Genomic DNA, 20884 nt, shown 5'->3' with positions numbered 1-20884 from the left:
GATGGCCAACTTCCAATCAGATCAGAGAGTCACGTGATCCCCCCGAGGTTGCGTGCTCTGGGAGTTATCGTCCTCAGTATCGTGGTCGAAGGAGCCAGGTGCAGTCCAATAGAGGAACACAACTCTCGCGGGCAGACAGGGCGAGATGATTGTGCAATCAGTTTACAATCGGGTCCGTTCGGGTTGTTGACCGTGAAAATATTTCCGCACCGACCACAGCTGATTGTATAATAACACTGGTCACACTGGTCACATGCCTACTCGCGTCTAACAAAATATCCAGTGAGAAATAAAGCCCTGACTGAAACCATCAAACCCATCGCAAGTCAAAGCATTTCCTTCGTGGGCGTCACGGCCATGGCTCGAACCGAGCAGCCCCCACAAGTGTGGATTCAGCGCTCAAACCCTCGCTGTGCCACGCACAACCCACACCTACGCACGGAGCCAATTTTAAATCCCTGAGACTCAAATAGACGCCCGCTTTCCGAGGTCCCTCTCAGCCAGGGCACCGTAGCCGAACCGCGTCCCGCCAGTTCACAACGAGAGCGCGTGAAGATGCCGCACGGCTGTGTCGCCATCTCTACTCGGTCGAGTAACACAGCGGTCCTGCGTCCAATGCCGTACATCGTTGTACTCAAGTGGCAGCGCCGAACCCAAAGTACGGACGGAAAGACACCAAAGGGGAGCCTTTTCAAAATTGCCACGCAAAAATCAGCGCACCTCTCGGTGTCACGTCAATGCTCGCCGTTCCACTGGACGTCCCCTTCAAGCGGACGGCGAGCTCTGTGACTCCCTCTGCCCCATGCCACGAATGTCGCACACGGGGGTAGCGTCAGTTAACAAACAAAAAAGACCGCGGCAGGGGTCGGGTACGGTTGCCGCCCAGGGTGCCACTCCCGAGGGAGGTTGCCAGCCGAATGTGGAGCTGATTTTCTAAAAATGAAGCTAGCAGTGGCGACTGGTGGCATGTTTTGGTGGGGCGAGGAAGTCGCCTTGCCCAGGGTGCCAAAATATTTGTTTTCATACGCTTCCACTTCTCCGCCGAGTACTTTGAACTTGGGTCCCTCGGGTATCGCAGCGTGTCTGGAATTCTTAGCTTGAAATCCTCTCGTCCGTACGTAAACATTCAATTCCGACCACAGTGCCGCAGAATGACGCGCGATGACATGCCCCAAAATTGCGATGCAGTCGGAGCCTCAATTAAAACCAGGGCCTACCACATTCCGTGGCCTCATTGACGTACAGAAATGTCTACCACTGGCTGAGAAACGTAGAGCAATTAAATATATTTGGGCATCTTAATGCCTCACGGGAACCACTGAACTCTTTCATTTAAAACAATTATACGGTCTTGGCTGACCCATAGTAGAGGTGCAACATTTAGATTCAGGAATCACATTGTGATGTGTTTATATTGTGGTCAATGTAGTGGCCGCTAGTGGCTGGCGGGGGGGCATCACACAAACCCATTCCCACGTAGGAATCGGAAACACATTGATTCTCACACGTGAAATTCGACTCAAGTGTGGCGAGCTTTAGCATCAATATTAATCCATGTATCGTTCGACCCAACAGCATCAAAATCAATCGACGTATCCTCAGACCCAACAGCATCAATACAAATCGATGTATCCTCAGACCCAAAGCAAGCACCGAGCAGTAGTAAGAACTAACCATCATCTTTACGTGGGGGGGCACCACAGAAATGAGTCCTCTGCTAAAATTTCGACGGACATGGCAGGCAGGAGATATTCTTCATAATCAACGTTTTTGGGTTTAGATCGCGTTATTTATAAATGTGTCGTAACCCTCCATCACCCGACACGGCCAATCAGTAAAAAAGTATCACGTTGACAAAAGACAAATAGTTCACTGCTTTAGGCCACCGGTGTGTTGAAGCGTGAAACCACAACATTTACAATTTTTGAGTACGACGTTTCGCTGATAATATTCTGCTTAATTTGAAGAGTAAAGTGTATGTTTTATTATAATTGCTGTATTATTACATATTAACGCATACTTTCCGCTGTTAAAATAACATCTACAGTACGTAATTAATTTAATGTACTATGAACTTTAAAAGGGCTCGACCTTTATCCAGAATTGAATTTATGTGATAGAGGTGGCCACCGTGAAAGTTTGCATCTCAAAACCGGTAAAACTCGTTCAGGGAAATGACGTGACGGCCAAATTTACTCCTTGACCAACAATATCCAACTTAGGATCGGGACAAGGGTTTGTGGATGTTCTTTTTATTAATAAGTTACACTTATGATGCAGTGAATGAAAATAAGCTAAATTTCGATTTAAAGCTTTCGTGACTGCAGGGATTCATCTTCTTGGTTCTTTCGGTAAAGTCACGTAGAAGGGAAGTAATAAAATAATAAAAATAAAACATAATAAAATAATTCTCACGACGTTTCGGCCACAACGGCTGCTTGCGTTGTGGCCGAAACGTCGTGAGAATTATTTTATTATGTTTTATTTTTATTATTTTATTACTTCCCTTCTACGTGACTTTACCGAAAGAACCAAGAAGATGAAAAGAAGCTATTTAACAAAAAATAAGTTCGAGACATCGTATTGATTCTTAAGACATTTAAGTCCCCTTGGGGAGGACGCGTCACAAGAAAGGATGACGGAGGGCGCGTGACTCGCGACTCATGACGGGGAGGGGCAGCTCAAGCAGGGACCCGCCTAGAAGTACGCCCCCCGTGGAGATGGAGCGATGGAATCAGCCGACGTGCAAACAATACGTGGATCAGTTTAACACGGAGGCTTTCGTGACCGGTATTATTCATAATAAAGGTTTTTGGGTTGGATCGCGTAAGTATGTGTCGCAACCCTCTACCACCGACACGGCCAATCAGTAAAAAAAATGTGTCACGTTAACAAAACGCCAATTAGTGACTTACAATACCCCCCCCCCCACCTCCGATATAGAAACCTGATGGGGTTCAATGATGACGTCGTCCTGGACTATTTAAGACTGGAAGCAGGTGGATGGCTTCACTTTTCTGGCAAATCGCCCGAAGATGCTGGATGTAATTACCAGCGAAACGTCGTACTACTCAAATTCGAAATGTTGTGGATTCACTCTTCAAACACACCGGTGGGCTGAAGAAGAAGTAACTAATTGGCGTTTTGTTAACGTGACACATTTTTTTTCTGATTGGCCGTGTCGGGTGGTGGAGGGTTGCGACACATTTATACTTACGCGATCCAACCCAAAAACCTTTATCGTAGATACGTGGATCGTTGAGACGGCAATCGTTTGGGGGTCGACCTTCATCCAGCAGTGGATAGATGAATGTTGATTATGATAATGATCGACTAATTTCGTCTACTAATAAGGCCTGATTCATCGGTGATGGATATACATCAGCAAGGTTTCACAACAAATTGGACCACAGTTCAACTTTGCCAACAACACGCGACCAGGTCGGGCTCCTGATTGTAAACCCAGTGTTTGTGTGAAGACTAAACAGACTCGGGGGGGGGGGGGTTGGCTATGTACGGTGCGAAAGAAGTTCAACATACATACAATGACATCCAGAGAACAGAGCGGCTCGCCAAATAAATAATACAACCAGGACATTCTTGTTCTTAGGTTTTTTCGGTAAAGTCACGTAGGTAAAACATTAAAATTAATTAAAGTAAAATAAAATTATTTTAATGTTTTACCTACGTGACTTTACCGAAAAAACCTAAGAATATGAATCCTTGCAGTCACGAAAGCTTCAAATCTAGGACATTCTTGGGCAGGGCCTAACGTGCATTAACCGGACAGCAGCAGAAGCAGCAGCGATCTAGCCCACGGTACACAGCCCTGCTCCTGGCTCCCCTATTCCTGGCGTCGCTATCGAGGGCGCAGGCGGTGCAACTGCACCGGGGCCCACGCGCCAGAGGGCTCCAGGGGCTGAGCAACAAAGAGGGTCAAATGACGAAACTAAAACTATTAGCCTTTTTTTATTTTATCAGAAGCGACCTGGCCACAAATGATAGCTCAACGGATTGAGTGGCTTATCGCGTGTGGACTTGTACAGCAGTCAAATACTCTAAAGGTGGTGTGTCTAAATGTGAGGGAGGCAACCGCAGGACACGGAAAAAAACCCACTCGACCGCGGGGAGAGAGAGGGATATGCAAACTCCAATCATACGAGCGGTCAGGGTCGGGATCGAACCAACTACCTCATGAATACCAGGCGAGGTAGTTAACATCTCACCACCGCGGAACCAGCGTGTGGATTGAGGGCTCGATTTTATTCCTTGCACTGGGCCGCGTGCCAACCACTCTAATGCCGCTGCTCCATATACACACACACAGTAACATTTACATATATTTGCATAATTTATAAATAAATACGTCTATAATATGATGTGTTACACAGCACACCGTTTTTCAATTTAAAATCGCATATTTGTATATATATAGAGAGAGATATACGTCTTGCATGTTAAACGAACGTCTTTACAATGGTAACTGTAAACAGACTCCAATAGACAAAAAAACACGACCAACACACGACCGACCGCCTTGCACATTAAATTCAAGTGAAAATGTAACACCTTCGCCTGTGAATCCCGCCTCCACTCCCCGGTGGGCTAAGCAGCCGCGAATGAGCCGCGAATGAGCCACGTCCATTGGCTTCGACAATAAACAACAACAACAACAACGACAACACACACGCACACACGTGCACACGCACGCGCACGCACGTGCACACACACACCGAGACACGCGCACACACACACCGAGACACGCGCGCGTGGCTAAGAAGCGCCGAGTGTCTGGGCCCCCTCCCGATGCGGTTTCGCAACTCCCCCACCCAAGATCGATGCCCGATTCCCCCAGAGGAAGCCGCCGACGACTCGAAATCTCTCATCGCTCGTCGCTCGGAGCCTGCCGAACGGCAGCGCGCAGCCACGAAAGCTTCCCCAGAACGGGAGATGCGCTTCGCCCTAGCGCCTTTAACGTTGCAAGATTTTAGCGTTTCTAGAAAATTCGTTTTAATTCTTGTTCGCGTGTTGTTATTGTTCGGGACGACGCTTTGATTTCACGTCGCGCTCGAGCGGGCATAGAGACAAAGACCCCGCCCCCCCCACACCGTATAGCCTCAACAGACTGTTGGGGCAAGTGCTGTTAGCGAGCACCTATGAAGGCCGGCAACGGTACACGAGGGGGTGGGTGGCCAGCACCACGCCCGACCGCCTTTGTCTCCCAAGTGGCGATGTTCACACACCGCACCCGGTACTCATGTGAGGCTGAGTCGACACAGTGGAGGCCCAGGAACGGCTTAAATGCCGGGTCCGTAGCGCAGCGCGCTAACCGCTGCACCACCGCTACACTCGACTCGCGCTCTGAGAGGGACCTCTAAGCGGGCGTATAGGGCGCCACTATAGGGCACCACTATATTGTACCACGTATAGGGTACCACTACAGGGTTACACGCACACACGCATGACCTGGGATTAGTTCCAGCCAAGCCTAATGGCTTGGCGACCCGGTAAATTGTCTGCACCCGGCGCACCACGTCCAGTACACCTACCACTAGAACCCTGGCTACCGCTACTGGTCATCACATGCCCGCTGCAGCTAAACCGGCGAGCCAGAAAACGTCGTGGGACCACAGCCAACGGGCGCCCTGCCACGGCATCGGCCCTCACGTGCAGCAAGACACAACACGCATTAAACACAACCTCGTGGTCTGCTCCTGGACAAAACTGGACATTAGAACGCCAGAATATTTTGACTCGACACCGACCTGTGCCCGTGAGGCCTACAGAACATTTGAGTAATTGCTTGCACAACATGAATAATGTCGTAACAATGTTTTTCGCAGGAAATAATCACTGGGTCCCAGGAAACCAGAAAAGTTTCTGCGATGTTTGGGGCAAGGAATGTTGTATTTTTTTGGTTTTTACAATAAATGCTATTAAGGAATGTTTCTCGCATGTGGGAAGAAATGCGGAGGAAGGACACGTGGCGATCACAAGCCACCCGCCAATTCCTGTGGTCCACACCCGGAACGGGTTCGCTCAACTCCGCCGCCAGGTAGCCACGCCGGCCGCACGGAATGGTTTCGGAGCTTCGCGCGTCTGCGTGATCCGTCAACCCTTGTCGCGACCCCGGCACCTGGGCGGGATTCTCCTCGTAGCTAAAGTTGCTACTACACGTGTAGTAGCTACTACACATGTGGTAGTAGCTACTACACATGTGGTAGTAGCTACTACACATGTGGTAGTAGCTACTACACATGTGGTAGTAGCTACTACACGTGCAGCTAAACCGGCGTAGTAGCTACTACACACGCGTCGCAGCTACTACACACGCGTCGCAGCTACACACGCGTCGCTGCTACGGGCCCCGCACTTTCAAGGGCCCAGCGCTAAATGCTTTCAAGCTATCAATTCCGGTTCAGTGATTCTGCACTTGCTCTATTACTATAGTAATATACCGCCTTCAACTTTTATGAACGACTGGATGTTTAAGATTAGCAATTTGTCGTATTATATGGCTGTATAGCAAATGAAAAAATACAAGTACTTTACTTTGCAAGTTAAACATTTGTGTTTTCATATGTACGTGTTTTGTTTAAATGTAGGGCCCCTTTATAACAACATATGCTACAAGCCCCGCACTAGCTACATCCGGCACTGCCCCCCTCCCAGTTGACAAATTCCCAAATATCGTGCGAAGTGAACGCCTGCCCTGCTTTCAAGCGCGTGGGTGTTCAGCACTGACGTGCAGAGACGCGACCACCTCCTCCCAGCGGGGGATGCGGTGTGGACAGACAGCGCGGGGCACGGCACGGAATACCCCGACGGGCGCGGTTCTCGTTACGAATTGGAATTAGAAGAAAAAAAAAATCCACCGCCGCCACGGCGACATCTATCATGGCGAAATACCGTGACGACCCGCTTCGCGTGCGATCGGTATTGTTGAGATGCCGAAGGCGTGAAGCCAAGAGGGTTTTGTTTCAGTCTTTAGTCCAGGGGAGCCGCTCTCCTGCCAAATGCCGTGCAAAAGGTGGGGGCGGGGGCGCCGTTTAGCCATGACGTCACTCTTCTTCTGTGTGCGAACACACAGAGGGGGGGGGATTGGATGCCAAATCGTCGCGGATGCAAGTCGTGGACGCGGAACGATTCGTGACGATTATTGCTTAATCGCCACCACCTTCAGTCACAATGACTGTTAACAGAGGCGTCGTCGTTCTAGCCGCTAGAGCTACCACCACCACCATCATCATCGCCTCCGCCGCCGCCATCATCGCAGGCATCGTCACAGAGGCCACAACGCAAGCCGGTTCAGTCACCTGATTGACGTCCAGATATTTACACGAGGGCAGCCCTCAGTAGTCGTCAGAGTAATACTAATAATAAATCAAATGTATAATGCGTAGTCCATCCTAGGATCCTAATGTGCAATGCATGGGAAGCAGGAAACACAAACAGAACCAGGGCCAACCGATCAACCTAGAGATGGAAGACCACTTTAAAGAGATGGGTTTTTAAAGCAGGCTGAAATATATCTGCCGACTCCGATTGCCTGATTTAAAGTGGCAAGGCGTTCCATAGCTTGGGTGGTAATGAATCTCCGCTGGTAAATTGGCGGCTTGCGAACAAAACAAAGTCACAGATCACGTGGGGTTCCATACAGGTACTGGTACATGTGCTTCAACACGAGAGAGCGCAGATTGGGATTTTACGCCTAAACACAAAAAACAACCCACACACACACGCGTTGATAGACACTTTGAATAAACCAAAGGACCACTGGCCCAACACGATGATGGGTTTATAAATCGCATTCAACGTTACATAATATAAATAAATTAACGTTTTAATAAGGCTCTGTAAAACGTACTTCAGACGTTGCTCGGGGCTGTATGCGCCATCGCACGCACAGCAGGTGCGTGCCTACCTACATACCTACCTACGGGTACGACGCTACATATGGCTCAACCTATCTACATCCGAGGGTATAAATGAGATTGATTATCCGTCCAGGTGACTCAACGGCAGACCCAGCAGCGCGGCTTGCAATCGGAAGGTTGCTAGTTCAAATCCTGTTTGGGGAGGGGTTGACTAAACCCATCATCCCTCTGGGGTGGATACAAATTAGTACCACTGTCGGGAAGTCACCAGTGCTTGCCCCATGGATAGACTTGTACCGCAGGCCCCCACCACTCCCCCCCATGGTTAAAATTTGTGGAATTTCCACCACTGCCGCTGCAAGCCTGTAAACAGGAGATGAGCACGCAGCCTCAATGCTCACGTGAGCGGGAAATCGCTTTGAAAGCAACGCCACGAGGAAGAGGCCAACGCATCGTCGAAGCGCGATCCAATTAAACGCCGACATCGCTAGAGACGAGGAGATTTTACGAGCGACGCAGGGATGGAAGCGTCTCGCCAATGGCGCGCGCCAAGGCAACCGAAAAAGGGTTTTCACGCTCACAAATCACTGCGAAACAACACAACACAGCGGACCGTGGTGGCAGGCGGCTCCGCACGAGGGATACCATTTGTTTTTCATTAAGTGCAGTCGCAGACATCGAGCATAGATCTTTTTTTTCTTTCATTTGTTTTTGGTTAAAGAACTGATGGCCCATGCTGCCAACGTAAAGCACCAGGCTGAGAACAAACTTGGCAGCGAAGAGTGACGGGATGACCGGGTCTAGCAGCAATCGGTGGTAGGCTATAGCAGAGGGTGATAGGGTGGGACGATGGGTAGTGGCGTGGGGCAGTGGGTGGTAGTACAGGTGGTATTGGGTGACTGAGTGGGGCAGTGGGTGGCAAAGTCGGACAGTTGGTGGCAGAGGAGGAGGCGCGGACAGTTCGATGGCTGCAAGTGGCATAGCAGCGCCCTGAAGCCACCGGGCTAACAAAGCCACGTGTGCGTCCATGCATCCTTCACACATCGGGCTTTGCGGGAGTGCAGTCGGTGAAGGCTGGAACATCGCGGGGGTTAGAAACAACGTCCTTAATGAGCAGAGTGCCTCGATGGCAGCACACACCACCCTGGGAGATCTGTGCACTGGCACCCAGGCACGGCAAACTCGACTTCAAATGAGTTGTGGATCAGCTGCGAGAATAAACCACGCTGAGCGCACGAGGTCCGTCAGCTGTGACGCTAACACTCGCCGAGCATCGCAGAATCTCTCGCCAAGAAATCCGCGGGGACTTGGCCCGCTAAGAGCCGCCCGACCTCCAAGTCGGCCGATAATTATCGTCCATCGGCCGCAATCCACGAGCCACAGCCACGGGTGCCATGTCAGTGAGACACCACTCAAATGTATAATCTCACCACCGCCATCACCACCGCCAGCGTGGTGAGCTCCACCTGAGACCCGCATCTGTGGCGTGTGCGGGGCAGCAGCAGCAGCAGCGTGACACGAGCCATTCTAGCTCACCGCACTCGAACTTTAACACTTCCTTATTGCGCTCTCAGAAGTCCTCAGCAACGCAAGGCCTCAGAGTTTCCACCCGGACGAAACAACCACGACGGTGGCAGCGACGTTGACGATGGCGGTGGCAGCAGCCCCACCGCCGCAACGCCCACAACACCCCCTACCCCACCACCGCACCGCCGCGCGCCGAGCGACAGACCACCCCCGAGCGCCGGCGCGTCTAGAAGCCGGGGATGTGGCAGTAGGCCTCGAGGCCCGAGAAGACGATGTAGATGAGCCAGAGGAGCACGAAGAGCGCGCACGTGAGCAGCTTCTGGCGGCGCGGGCCGCCCAGCTCCCCGCCGATGGACGGGCGACGGCGCAGCATGAGCACGGCGACCGAGACGAAGGCGAAGATGGTGAAGAGGGTGACGGAGAAGGCCAGCGTGCCGGCCTGCACGCGGAACGGCTCGTCCTTTGTCCACCTGCGCGGCCGCGTGGATATATAGAGAGAGAGAGACGCGGCACGGCAACGCCGCATTTATGTCGCTCACGGGCGGAGGTCGTTCCCACTCGCTGGTTTCCGATTCGCAATTTAGGGTCCTACCCCCCCCCCCCTCCATCTACCCCCTGTGGCCATGAAGCGGCGGGCAATAAGCGAAAAACTGTATTATGCTTGATGAAGTTGAATGCAATCAAGATATAAGTTTGTTTATTTTAAGTCAAAATTAGGCAACCGTGCTAATCCGCATCTCTGATTAGCACGCTTGGATATGTACGGTGCTGCGAAAGAAGTTAAAAATAGGTACATACAAAATATTTCAGTTATTTTTTGCCGTGTGGCTTGAGAACACGGGTGATATCTTACACAAAGCGATAGGCCTCAGGGCGTGCAGTGTCCTCGATGACCCCTGCGTGGTGTCATCTTTAGTTCCAGGGTAAGCCCAGCTCTACAAGTACGCCACGGATAGACAAGAGGCCCTCGTTGGTGTGTCGATGCACAACGAAAATGACAAGCATCGATCTGGAACAAAGGTACAGATTCAGACGTCTTGTGAAGCCAGCGTAGCACGGCTCGGTTCCAGCTCAGCTCGGCAAATAGCCAGTGGAAAAACCACATGCACTGTGAGTGAAGTCCTCGACCTGGTGTGGCATGGATGAGCCAGTGGAAAAGGAGTACTGTATATTAAACAAATCTATTTTTTTTATTTTACCAGGTAAGGCCCACTGAGCTATACAGCTCTTTCTTAGAAGCGACTTGCTCAAAAATGATAGTTCAACGAAGTGGCTCATCACGTGGAAATTTATATCAGCCAAATACTCTAAACGCACATTGAGTCTAAATGTGGAAGGAAAAACCGGAGGACCCGGACAAAAATGCACGTGACCACGGAGAGAGAGGACATGCAAACACCAAATATACAGCCGGCGTCAGGGTCGGGATCGAACCCATGCACTCCTGTATACCAGGCGAGGGAGATAACATCTAGATTTGAAGCTTTCATGACTGCAAGGATTCATACTTTTAGGTTTTTCGGTAAAGTCACGTAGGTAAAAAATATATATATATTTTTTCATTTATTATTATTTTCTTTTTTAAAATTATTTTTACCTACGTGACTTTACCGAAAAAACCTAAAAGTATGAGATAACATCTCACCACCGTGGCGCCTTAAAAAGGCACGGTTTGGTTCTGGCTCAGCTCGGCAAATAGCCAGTGGAAAAAATCAAATGCACTGTGAGGGCCTTGACCCAGCGTGGCATGGATGAGCCAGTGGAAAAGGAGCGAAGGCAGGAACTCCCCGTCCCTAGCGGCCCAGCCCGTGTGTGCGAGAGTTCCGCCCGCTCACCAGTAGATAGCGGCGATGGACCACGCAATGCCGATGCCCAGGAACACGTTCACCGCGTTGCTGCCGGTCACGTTGCCGATGGAAGCGTCCGCGTACTGGTCCTGCACGGCCGCCACCTTGCTGGCGAACGTGTCTGTCGGCGGGAACGAGAGCCGGCGATGTCGGACAGGAGACAGCGGCGGAACATGAGTGGGAGGAATGCACGCACGCAACAAACACGCACGCACGCGGACGTCTGTCACAAGAAGCACGACACGTGAGAGAGGCCTCGATTGTGGCGCACCAGATGCCAACCAGCCTCATCGTACCGAATAAGGGGACCTCCCTCTATCACAGTCGTGTGTAACGACTCTAAAGGAAGCCACTGGAGCTATGCACTTTGAAATCATCTAAATTGAAAACCCATTTCTTTAGAACTGCTTTTTGTGTTCAGTTTGTTGTCCTTCCACCCACACCTCCGATTAGTACGATTGGCGACATACGGTGTGAAACAAGTTCAACATACATACATACAAAGGGTATTATTACTCTCGATCTGATGAACGTACTTGCATACTCACGTTTTAAAGACCGGGGCACGCGGCCTGGGTTCGTAAGAAGATAACAGCCGTCTGTTCTTTGCGCTACCGATTTACAGAGTCATTTCATAGCATTGTGGGGATGTTGATGGGGGGGTAACGGTCAGCACGCCGGACTTGCAATCCAGAGGTCACCGGTTCGATTTGATCTTGCAGCGCGGCAGTTTAAACAATGGGGCAACTTTATTAAATCCCCCCTCGCCGTGTAAGTGGGTATACAACCGCGGTCGGTCGATCGGCGGGTCTCGGAGTGGTGGGGTAGGGTGTGGGTACTTGCACGTCTTCTACGATGTCTGGCAAGCATGGAGGAGAAGAGCAAACACCGTCTCTAGCGGGGCCGTCGAGAGCTCCGTCGAGCCAGGCATCTCTGCCGGCGGCAGCGCGAGCGGGCGGTTATTTTGGTGCTGCACCTTAACCATCCACCGCTTCGTGGGATCGCGGAGCACAGCAAGGAGGAATCCGGAGCCGTGGCCTACATCCAATATTTGACCCGCGACCTCTCACTCGCCCCCCCCGCTCCCCCAGAGACGGATTAAGCGGGCGGACGCAAAGACGAATTTGTTGAATGTAATTATTTGGAAGCGTGCCGTGATCTCTCCTGACCGTGGCGACAATTACCCGTGCAGTGGCGCGATGCCTCCCCGCGCGGGTGGCACGGGGAGGCAATTACCACTCGGAGGAGGCCCTCGGCCTGCCTTGTCCTGCCGGGGCCCATGCCGGCACTCGAGCGGCGGTGGCGCTGCAGTGGGCGTGCGCTGAATATTAAAGAGCCGGGCCTGATTAATCGAACAAAAGAAACCGGCTGTGTATATTTCACTCTCGTTGAGACGTAGCAGCTGCGGACTCATTTCGTTTGCGCGTTGCGCGTTCAGGCTGTTTTGATGCTTCGCTCAATCACCCGTCGACGATTTGTCTCGCGTCGCTCCCTGGCTCTCGCAGCCGTCGCCGCCGGCTGTGGAGAAGAAGAGCAAACGGCGTCTCTAGCGGGGCCGTTGAGAGCTCCGTCTCGCGAGGCGTCTCGCGAGGCGAAACTCGCGACGGCTGGCTGGCAGGTTGGCTGGCAGGTTGGATGGCAGGTTGGATGGCAGGTTGGATGGCAGGTTGGCTGGCTCACCCATCTCCCCTGTGACACACACTCACCTGTCACACACTCACCTGTCTGACGGACGCATCTGTGTTACCTGTACTTACCCATCTCACCTGCACCTCATCCCCCTCACCTGCACCTCGCCCACCATCCCTGTAACACCACCAGTTCACCTGCACCTCACCTGCACCTCAACTGCACCTCAACCGCACTGACTTACGAGTTGAATGCAAACAAGGTGCAAGCGATGGTGCAAGTCACCCGCGCCTCACCCGCGCCTCACCGCCCGCTCTCACCGGGCACGGAGGTGCCGAGCGCCACGAACACGACGGCGTTCACCGAGTCCTTGAGCCCCACGGTGCAGCCGAAGTGCGAGGCGAGGTCGCCGATGACGGCGGTGAGGATGCCGATGACGGAGATGGAGACGACGAAGCAGGCCCAGCCGTTCCAGTACTCGGTGGGCGGCACGCACGCGAACAGCACCTTCCAGAAGACCGTGAGGAAGTGCATGATGTAGTCGCAGCACGACGGCATGCGCTCCTCGCCGCCGCCGCCATCTTCGTCATCGTCGTCGCCTGTGGCAAGGCCGGGGGAGGGCGGACGGGGGGTGGGAGGGTGCAGAGGTGCAGGGTGAAAGGTCCGTGGGGTTGGGGGTCAGGTCGCGATGTTAGGAGACGTGAAGGGGTCACGGGGTCGGTTAGAGGTGGGTGTGGGGTGTTGTGGTGGTTAGAGGCACTGCGGCGAGAGTGCCGTGGAGTGATAGGGCATGGGAGCAGGGGTTATGGGTTATGGGGTGGAGAAAGCACGAGGTGGTGGGGTTAGGAGATGTGAGGTGAAGGCCGTGGGTGAGGGGTCATGCAGTAAAAGGGCAGAGGGTGAGGGAACGTGGGATGAGGGTGGACGAGCTCAGAGGCTGTGGCGGTGCGAGTTTCCGTGGCGCGGGAGGAGGACCAGAGGCTCAGGGCGTGCGGGTGATTGTAGAGTCGTGAAAAAGGCATGCGGCGAAGCAACCACGATAATCACAGGCCTCCCCCCCCCCCCCCCCCCCATTGGGCGGTCGGCTCCGAAAATCTAATATTTTCTCTCTTCCCCAGGCGGCAAACAGTTTTCAATGACAGATCTTTGGCCCCTGGGTGAGCGCGGTGAGTTTTGTGCCATTTAATTTCCGCGGCGTCCACAAAGCGTGACCCCAATATTCCCCCCCCCCCCACTCCCGCCGTCCCAAAACTGCGCTGCCACTTAGAGATTAATGCAGGCTCCCTTGTCGCCATGGCGACGGGCCCTCACGTCGCAACCGCTCGCGGTGACGGCGGCGCTCGCGAACTCCGCCGCCGCCGCCGCCGCTGCTCACGCCGTTCCGTTAATTTCATTCCGCGAATCGAGCGATCGACCCCGAGTCTGTGCGGACAGGGCCCCGTGCGGGTCGTGCAGGCCGAGCGTCCGCGGCTCGTTACGGACGGGCCAATTAGAGCGCGTCGAGCGGCTCCCCCGCTCTCGTTAGCCGCGCCGTCGCGTCACGAGTCGCGCGTTTGCGTCGCGTAGCATCGTCGCGCGCGCGTGTGTCCGTGGCATGTCCGTGTCGTGCCCTCGCGTCGGACGTCGGGGCGCCCGTCAGGTTAGCGTCGAGCGAGGGCACGCGCCGTGTCCGTGGCATGTTCGTGTCGTGCCCTTCGCGTCGAGCGAGGGCATGCGCCGTGTCCCAGTGCAACGTTTGCGTCGCGAGCGTGGCGCGATCATCCGCCGCTTCTTCATTGTTACGCAGCGCGATTTCAACTTCGCGATCGTTCATTCGTTGTGGGGTTGTTTTTTTTTTTGCAACGACAAATGTAGCTGCGGTTCAGTTCGCAGCGAAGCGTAACGTGAGTTACAGGCCGTTCTCGTTCTCAGTGACACAATGTTTTGTCATTTAAAACTCATAAGCACGTCGTCAGACTGTGCTTACAACACCGCAGCGTAGCCACACGCGACTCCGTGCCGTGACCGACACCGTCAGACGACGTCCTCGTTCTGTCCTGGTTCCCTTCGATAGTTCAACTTCCTTTACACTCTTATAAGTCGTCGTTCTCATTCACGTTGCCGTTAAAGGAATTCGCGTAGCACCCAGTTGCCGTGCTCGCTCGCGAAAACGACGCCTGTGTCACGTTCCTGGGGCGAATCGCGTCCTCGTTGTGTGCGTGTTGATCAACGCGTGTTGATCACCGCGTGTTGTTCAACGCGTGTTGTTCAACGCGTGTTGTTCAACGCGTGTTGTTCAACGCGTGTTGATCACCGCGTGTTGTTCAACGCGTGTTGTTCAACGCGTGTTGTTCAACGCGTGTTGATCACCGCGTGTTGTTCAACGCGTGTTGATCACCGCGTGTTGTTCAACGCGTGTTGATCACCGCGTGTTGTTCAACGCGTGTTGATCACCGCGTGTTGTTCAACGCGTGTTGATCAACGCGTGTTGATCAACGCGTGTTGATCACCGCGTGTTGTTCAACGCGTGTTGATCACCGCGTGTTGTTCACCGCGTGTTGATCACCGCGTGTTGATCACCGCGTGTTGATCAACGCGTGTTGTTCAACGCGTGTTGATCAACGCGTGTTGTTCACCGCGTGTTGTTCACCGCGTGTTGATCAACGCGTGTTGATCACCGCGTGTTGTTCACCGCGTGTTGTTCACCGCGTGTTGATCAACGCGTGTTGATCACCGCGTGTTGTTCACCGCGTGTTGATCAACGCGTGTTGATCACCGCGTGTTGTTCACCGCGTGTTGATCAACGCGTGTTGATCACCGCGTGTTGTTCAACGCGTGTTGATCAACGCGTGTTGATCAACGCGTGTTGATCACCGCGTGTTGTTCACCGCGTGTTGATCAACGCGTGTTGATCAACGCGTGTTGATCAACGCGTGTTGTTCAACGCGTGTTGTTCACCGCGTGTTGTTCACCGCGTGTTGATCAACGCGTGTTGATCACCGCGTGTTGTTCACCGCGTGTTGATCAACGCGTGTTGTTCACCGCGTGTTGATCAACGCGTGTTGATCACCGCGTGTTGTTCACCGCGTGTTGATCAACGCGTGTTGATCAACGCGTGTTGATCAACGCGTGTTGTTCAACGCGTGTTGATCAACGCGTGTTGATCACCGCGTGATGTTCACCGCGTGTTGTTCAACGCGTGTTGTTCAACGCGTGTTGTTCAACGCGTGTTGATCACCGCGTGATGTTCACCGCGTGTTGTTCAACGCGTGTTGTTCAACGCGTGTTGTTCAACGCGTGTTGTTCAACGCGTGTTGATCACCGCGTGTTGTTCACCGCGTGTTGTTCAACGCGTGTTGTTCAACGCGTGTTGTTCAACGCGTGTTGTTCAACGCGTGTTGTTCAACGCGTGTTGATCACCGCGTGTTGTTCACCGCGTGTTGTTCAACGCGTGTTGTTCAACGCGTGTTGTTCAACGCGTGTTGATCACCGCGTGTTGTTCAACGCGTGTTGATCACCGCGTGTTGTTCACCGCGTGTTGTTCACCGCGTGTTGTTCACCGCGTGTTGTTCAACGCGTGTTGTTCAACGCGTGTTGTTCAACGCGTGTTGTTCAACGCGTGTTGATCACCGCGTGTTGTTCACCGCGTGTTGTTCACCGCGTGTTGTTCACCGCGTGTTGTTCAACGCGTGTTGATCAACGCGTGTTGATCAACGCGTGTTGTTCACCGCGTGTTGTTCACCGCGTGTTGATCAACGCGTGTTGATCACCGCGTGTTGTTCAACGCGTGTTGTTCACCGCGTGTTGTTCACCGCGTGTTGATCAACGCGTGTTGATCACCGCGTGTTGATCAACGCGTGTTGTTCACCGCGTGTTGTTCACCGCGTGTTGATCAACGCGTGTTGTTCACCGCGTGTTGTTCACCGCGTGTTGATCAACGCGTGTTGATCAACGCGTGTTGATCAACGCGTGTTGATCAACGCGTGTTGTTCAACGCGTGTTGATCACCGCGTGTTGATCAACGCGTGTTGTTCACCGCGTGTTGTTCACCGCGTGTTGATCAACGCGTGTTGATCAACGCGTGTTGATCAACGCGTGTTGATCAACGCGTGTTGATCAACGCGTGTTGTTCAACGCGTGTTGATCACCGCGTGTTGTTCAACGCGTGTTGTTCAACGCGTGTTGATCAACGCGTGTTGTTCACCGCGTGTTGTTCACCGCGTGTTGATCACCGCGTGTTGTTCAACGCGTGTTGTTCAACGCGTGTTGATCAACGCGTGTTGTTCACCGCGTGTTGATCAACGCGTGTTGATCAACGCGTGTTGATCAACGCGTGTTGTTCAACGCGTGTTGATCACCGCGTGTTGTTCAACGCGTGTTGTTCAACGCGTGTTGATCACCGCGTGTTGTTCACCGCGTGTTGATCAACGCGTGTTGTTCACCGCGTGTTGATCAACGCGTGTTGTTCACCGCGTGTTGTTCAACGCGTGTTGATCACCGCGTGTTGATCAACGCGTGTTGATCACCGCGTGTTGTTCAACGCGTGTTGATCACCGCGTGTTGTTCACCGCGTGTTGATCACCGCGTGTTGTTCAACGCGTGTTGTTCACCGCGTGTTGATCAACGCGTGTTGTTCACCGCGTGTTGTTCAACGCGTGTTGATCACCGCGTGTTGATCACCGCGTGTTGATCACCGCGTGTTGATCAACACGCGGTGAACAACACGCGGTGAACAACACGCGTTGATCACCGCGTGTTGTTCACCGCGTGTTGATCACCGCGTGTTGTTCAACGCGTGTTGATCACCGCGTGTTGTTCACCGCGTGTTGATCACCGCGTGTTGATCAACGCGTGTTGTTCACCGCGTGTTGATCAACGCGTGTTGTTCACCGCGTGTTGTTCAACGCGTGTTGATCACCGCGTGTTGATCAACGCGTGTTGATCACCGCGTGTTGTTCAACGCGTGTTGATCACCGCGTGTTGTTCAACGCGTGTTGATCACCGCGTGTTGTTCAACGCGTGTTGTTCACCGCGTGTTGTTCACCGCGTGTTGATCACCGCGTGTTGTTCAACGCGTGTTGTTCACCGCATGTTGATCACCGCGTGTTGTTCAACGCGTGTTGATCACCGCGTGTTGTTCAACGCGTGTTGTTCACCGCGTGTTGATCACCGCGTGTTGATCAACGCGTGTTGATCACCGCGTGTTGTTCAACGCGTGTTGATCACCGCGTGTTGTTCAACGCGTGTTGATCACCGCGTGTTGTTCAACGCGTGTTGATCACCGCGTGTTGTTCAACGCGTGTTGTTCACCGCGTGTTGTTCACCGCGTGTTGTTCAACGCGTGTTGATCAACGCGTGTTGATCACCGCGTGTTGTTCAACGCGTGTTGTTCACCGCGTGTTGTTCACCGCGTGTTGTTCAACGCGTGTTGATCACCGCGTGTTGTTCAACGCGTGTTGATCACCGCGTGTTGTTCACCGCGTGTTGTTCAACGCGTGTTGTTCACCGCGTGTTGTTCACCGCGTGTTGTTCAACGCGTGTTGATCACCGCGTGTTGTTCACCGCGTGTTGTTCAACGCGTGTTGATCACCGCGTGTTGTTCACCGCGTGTTGTTCAACGCGTGTTGTTCACCGCGTGTTGTTCACCGCGTGTTGTTCACCGCGTGTTGTTCACCGCGTGTTGTTCAACGCGTGTTGTTCAATGCGTGTTGATCACCGCGTGTTGATCACCGCGTGTTGATCACCGCGTGTTGATCACCGCGTGTTGTTCAACGCGTGTTGTTCAACGCGTGTTGTTCACCGCGTGTTGTTCAACGCGTGTTGTTCAACGCGTGTTGTTCAACGCGTGTTGTTCAACGCGTGTTGTTCAACGCGTGTTGTTCAACGCGTGTTGTTCAACGCGTGTTGTTCACCGCGTGTTGTTCACCGCGTGTTGTTCAACGCGTGTTGTTCACCGCGTGTTGTTCACCGCGTGTTGTTCACCGCGTGTTTATCAACGCGTGTTGATCACCGCGTGTTGATCAACGCGTGTTGTTCACCGCGTGTTGTTCAACGCGTGTTGTTCAACGCGTGTTGTTCACCGCGTGTTGTTCACCGCGTGTTGTTCACCGCGTGTTTATCAACGCGTGTTGATCACCGCGTGTTGATCACCGCGTGTTGATCACCGCGTGTTGTTCAACGCGTGTTGATCACCGCGTGTTGTTCAACGCGTGTTGTTCAACGCGTGTTGTTCACCGCGTGTTGTTCAATGCGTGTTGTTCAACGCGTGTTGTTCAACGCGTGTTGATCAACGCGTGTTGTTCAACGCGTGTTGTTCAACGCGTGTTGATCAACGCGTGTTGTTCAACGCGTGTTGTTCACCGCGTGTTGTTCAACGCGTGTTGTTCAACGCGTGTTGTTCACCGCGTGTTGTTCAATGCGTGTTGTTCAACGCGTGTTGTTCAACGCGTGTTGTTCACCGCGTGTTGTTCAACGCGTGTTGTTCAACGCGTGTTGTTCACCGCGTGTTGTTCAACGCGTGTTGTTCACCGCGTGTTGTTCAATGCGTGTTGTTCAACGCGTGTTGTTCAACGCGTGTTGATCAACGCGTGTTGTTCAACGCGTGTTGTTCAACGCGTGTTGTTCAACGCGTGTTGATCAACGCGTGTTGTTCAACGCGTGTTGTTCACCGCGTGTTGTTCAACGCGTGTTGTTCAACGCGTGTTGTTCAACGCGTGTTGTTCAACGCGTGTTGTTCACCGCGTGTTGTTCAACGCGTGTTGTTCAACGCGTGTTGTTCAACGCGTGTTGTTCAACGCGTGTTGTTCAACGCGTGTTGTTCAACGCGTGTTGTTCAACGCGTGTTGTTCAACGCGTGTTGTTCACCGCGTGTTGTTCACCGCGTGTTGTTCAACGCGTGTTGTTCACCGCGTGTTGTTCACCGCGTGTTGTTCACCGCGTGTTTATCAACGCGTGTTGATCACCGCGTGTTGATCAACGCGTGTTGTTCACCGCGTGTTGTTCAACGCGTGTTGTTCAACGCGTGTTGTTCACCGCGTGTTGTTCACCGCGTGTTGTTCACCGCGTGTTTATCAACGCGTGTTGATCACCGCGTGTTGATCAACGCGTGTTGATCACCGCGTGTTGATCAACGCGTGTTGTTCACCGCGTGTTGTTCAACGCGTGTTGTTCAACGCGTGTTGTTCACCGCGTGTTGTTCACCGCGTGTTGTTCACCGCGTGTTGTTCACCGCGTGTTGTTCACCGCGTGTTTATCAACGCGTGTTGATCACCGCGTGTTGATCAACGCGTGTTGATCACCGCGTGTTGATCAACGCGTGTTGATCAACGCGTGTTGTTCACCGCGTGTTGTTCACCGCGTGTTGTTCACCGCGTGTTGATCAACGCGCGTTGATCAACGCGCGTTGATCAACGCGCGTTGATCAACGCGCGTTGATCAACGCGCGTTGTTCACCGCGTGTTGTTCACCGCGTGTTGATCAACGCGTGTTGATCAACGCGCGTTGATCAACGCGCGTTGATCACCGCGTGTTGTTCACCGCGTGTTGATCACCGCGTGTTGATCAACGCGTGTTGATCACCGCGTGTTGATCAACGCGTGTTGTTCACCGCGTGTTGATCAACGCGTGTTATTCATTGTGTTTGCTGAGCCGTGCTGTGCCGGTCCCTCACCAGAGCCCACGGTGACGGCCTCCACGAACTGCTCTCGCCACGAGTGCGTCCCCACCACCAGCGCCAGGTTCGTCTTCTTGATTAGCCGGTCCACCGTGCTCTAAGCATGAGGAGAGAGAAGGGGGTAGGGGGGTAGCATACGGGGGGGGGGGGGGCAGCAGGGGCAGGCGGGCTTCAGCCTAACCATGGGGTGCCAGGCCTCAGTGGTGGCAGCCTGCTTCACCATCCTGTGTGTCTGTTCAACATGAACTGTAGGTCTTTGTCTCTGTTCTGTGTCTCTGTCCCACATCTATGTTTCACATCTATGTTCATGTCTCTGTCCAATGCGTGTCCATGCGTTTGTCCTTTTCCCGTCC

The 20884-nt window shown here is 53.1% G+C and overlaps 1 protein-coding gene across 5 annotated transcripts in view; it reads right to left on the bottom strand.

Annotated features, from left to right (window-relative positions):
• Positions 1-8209: 8209 nt before the first annotated feature.
• Positions 8210-20884, bottom strand: part of LOC144937169 (sodium/calcium exchanger 3-like) — a 66604-nt gene continuing 53929 nt past the window's right edge. For all 5 annotated transcript variants that reach the window (XM_078864479.1, XM_078864482.1, XM_078864480.1 and 2 more), the window contains 4 exons: positions 20529-20628; positions 13201-13479; positions 11240-11372; positions 8210-9874 (listed from right to left, as the gene is read on the bottom strand). In XM_078864479.1, coding sequence (XP_078720605.1) covers positions 9631-9874; positions 11240-11372; positions 13201-13479; positions 20529-20628 — 756 coding nt within the window. In that variant the 3' untranslated portion in view covers positions 8210-9630. The remainder of the gene's footprint in view (positions 9875-11239; positions 11373-13200; positions 13480-20528; positions 20629-20884) is intronic.

This window comes from Lampetra fluviatilis, chromosome 18, assembly GCF_964198595.1.
Source record: "Lampetra fluviatilis chromosome 18, kcLamFluv1.1, whole genome shotgun sequence".
Taxonomy (NCBI): Eukaryota; Metazoa; Chordata; class Hyperoartia; order Petromyzontiformes; family Petromyzontidae; genus Lampetra; species Lampetra fluviatilis.
Note: the sequence above shows the minus strand (reverse complement) of the source record. Positions and strands in the feature narration are given on the sequence as shown.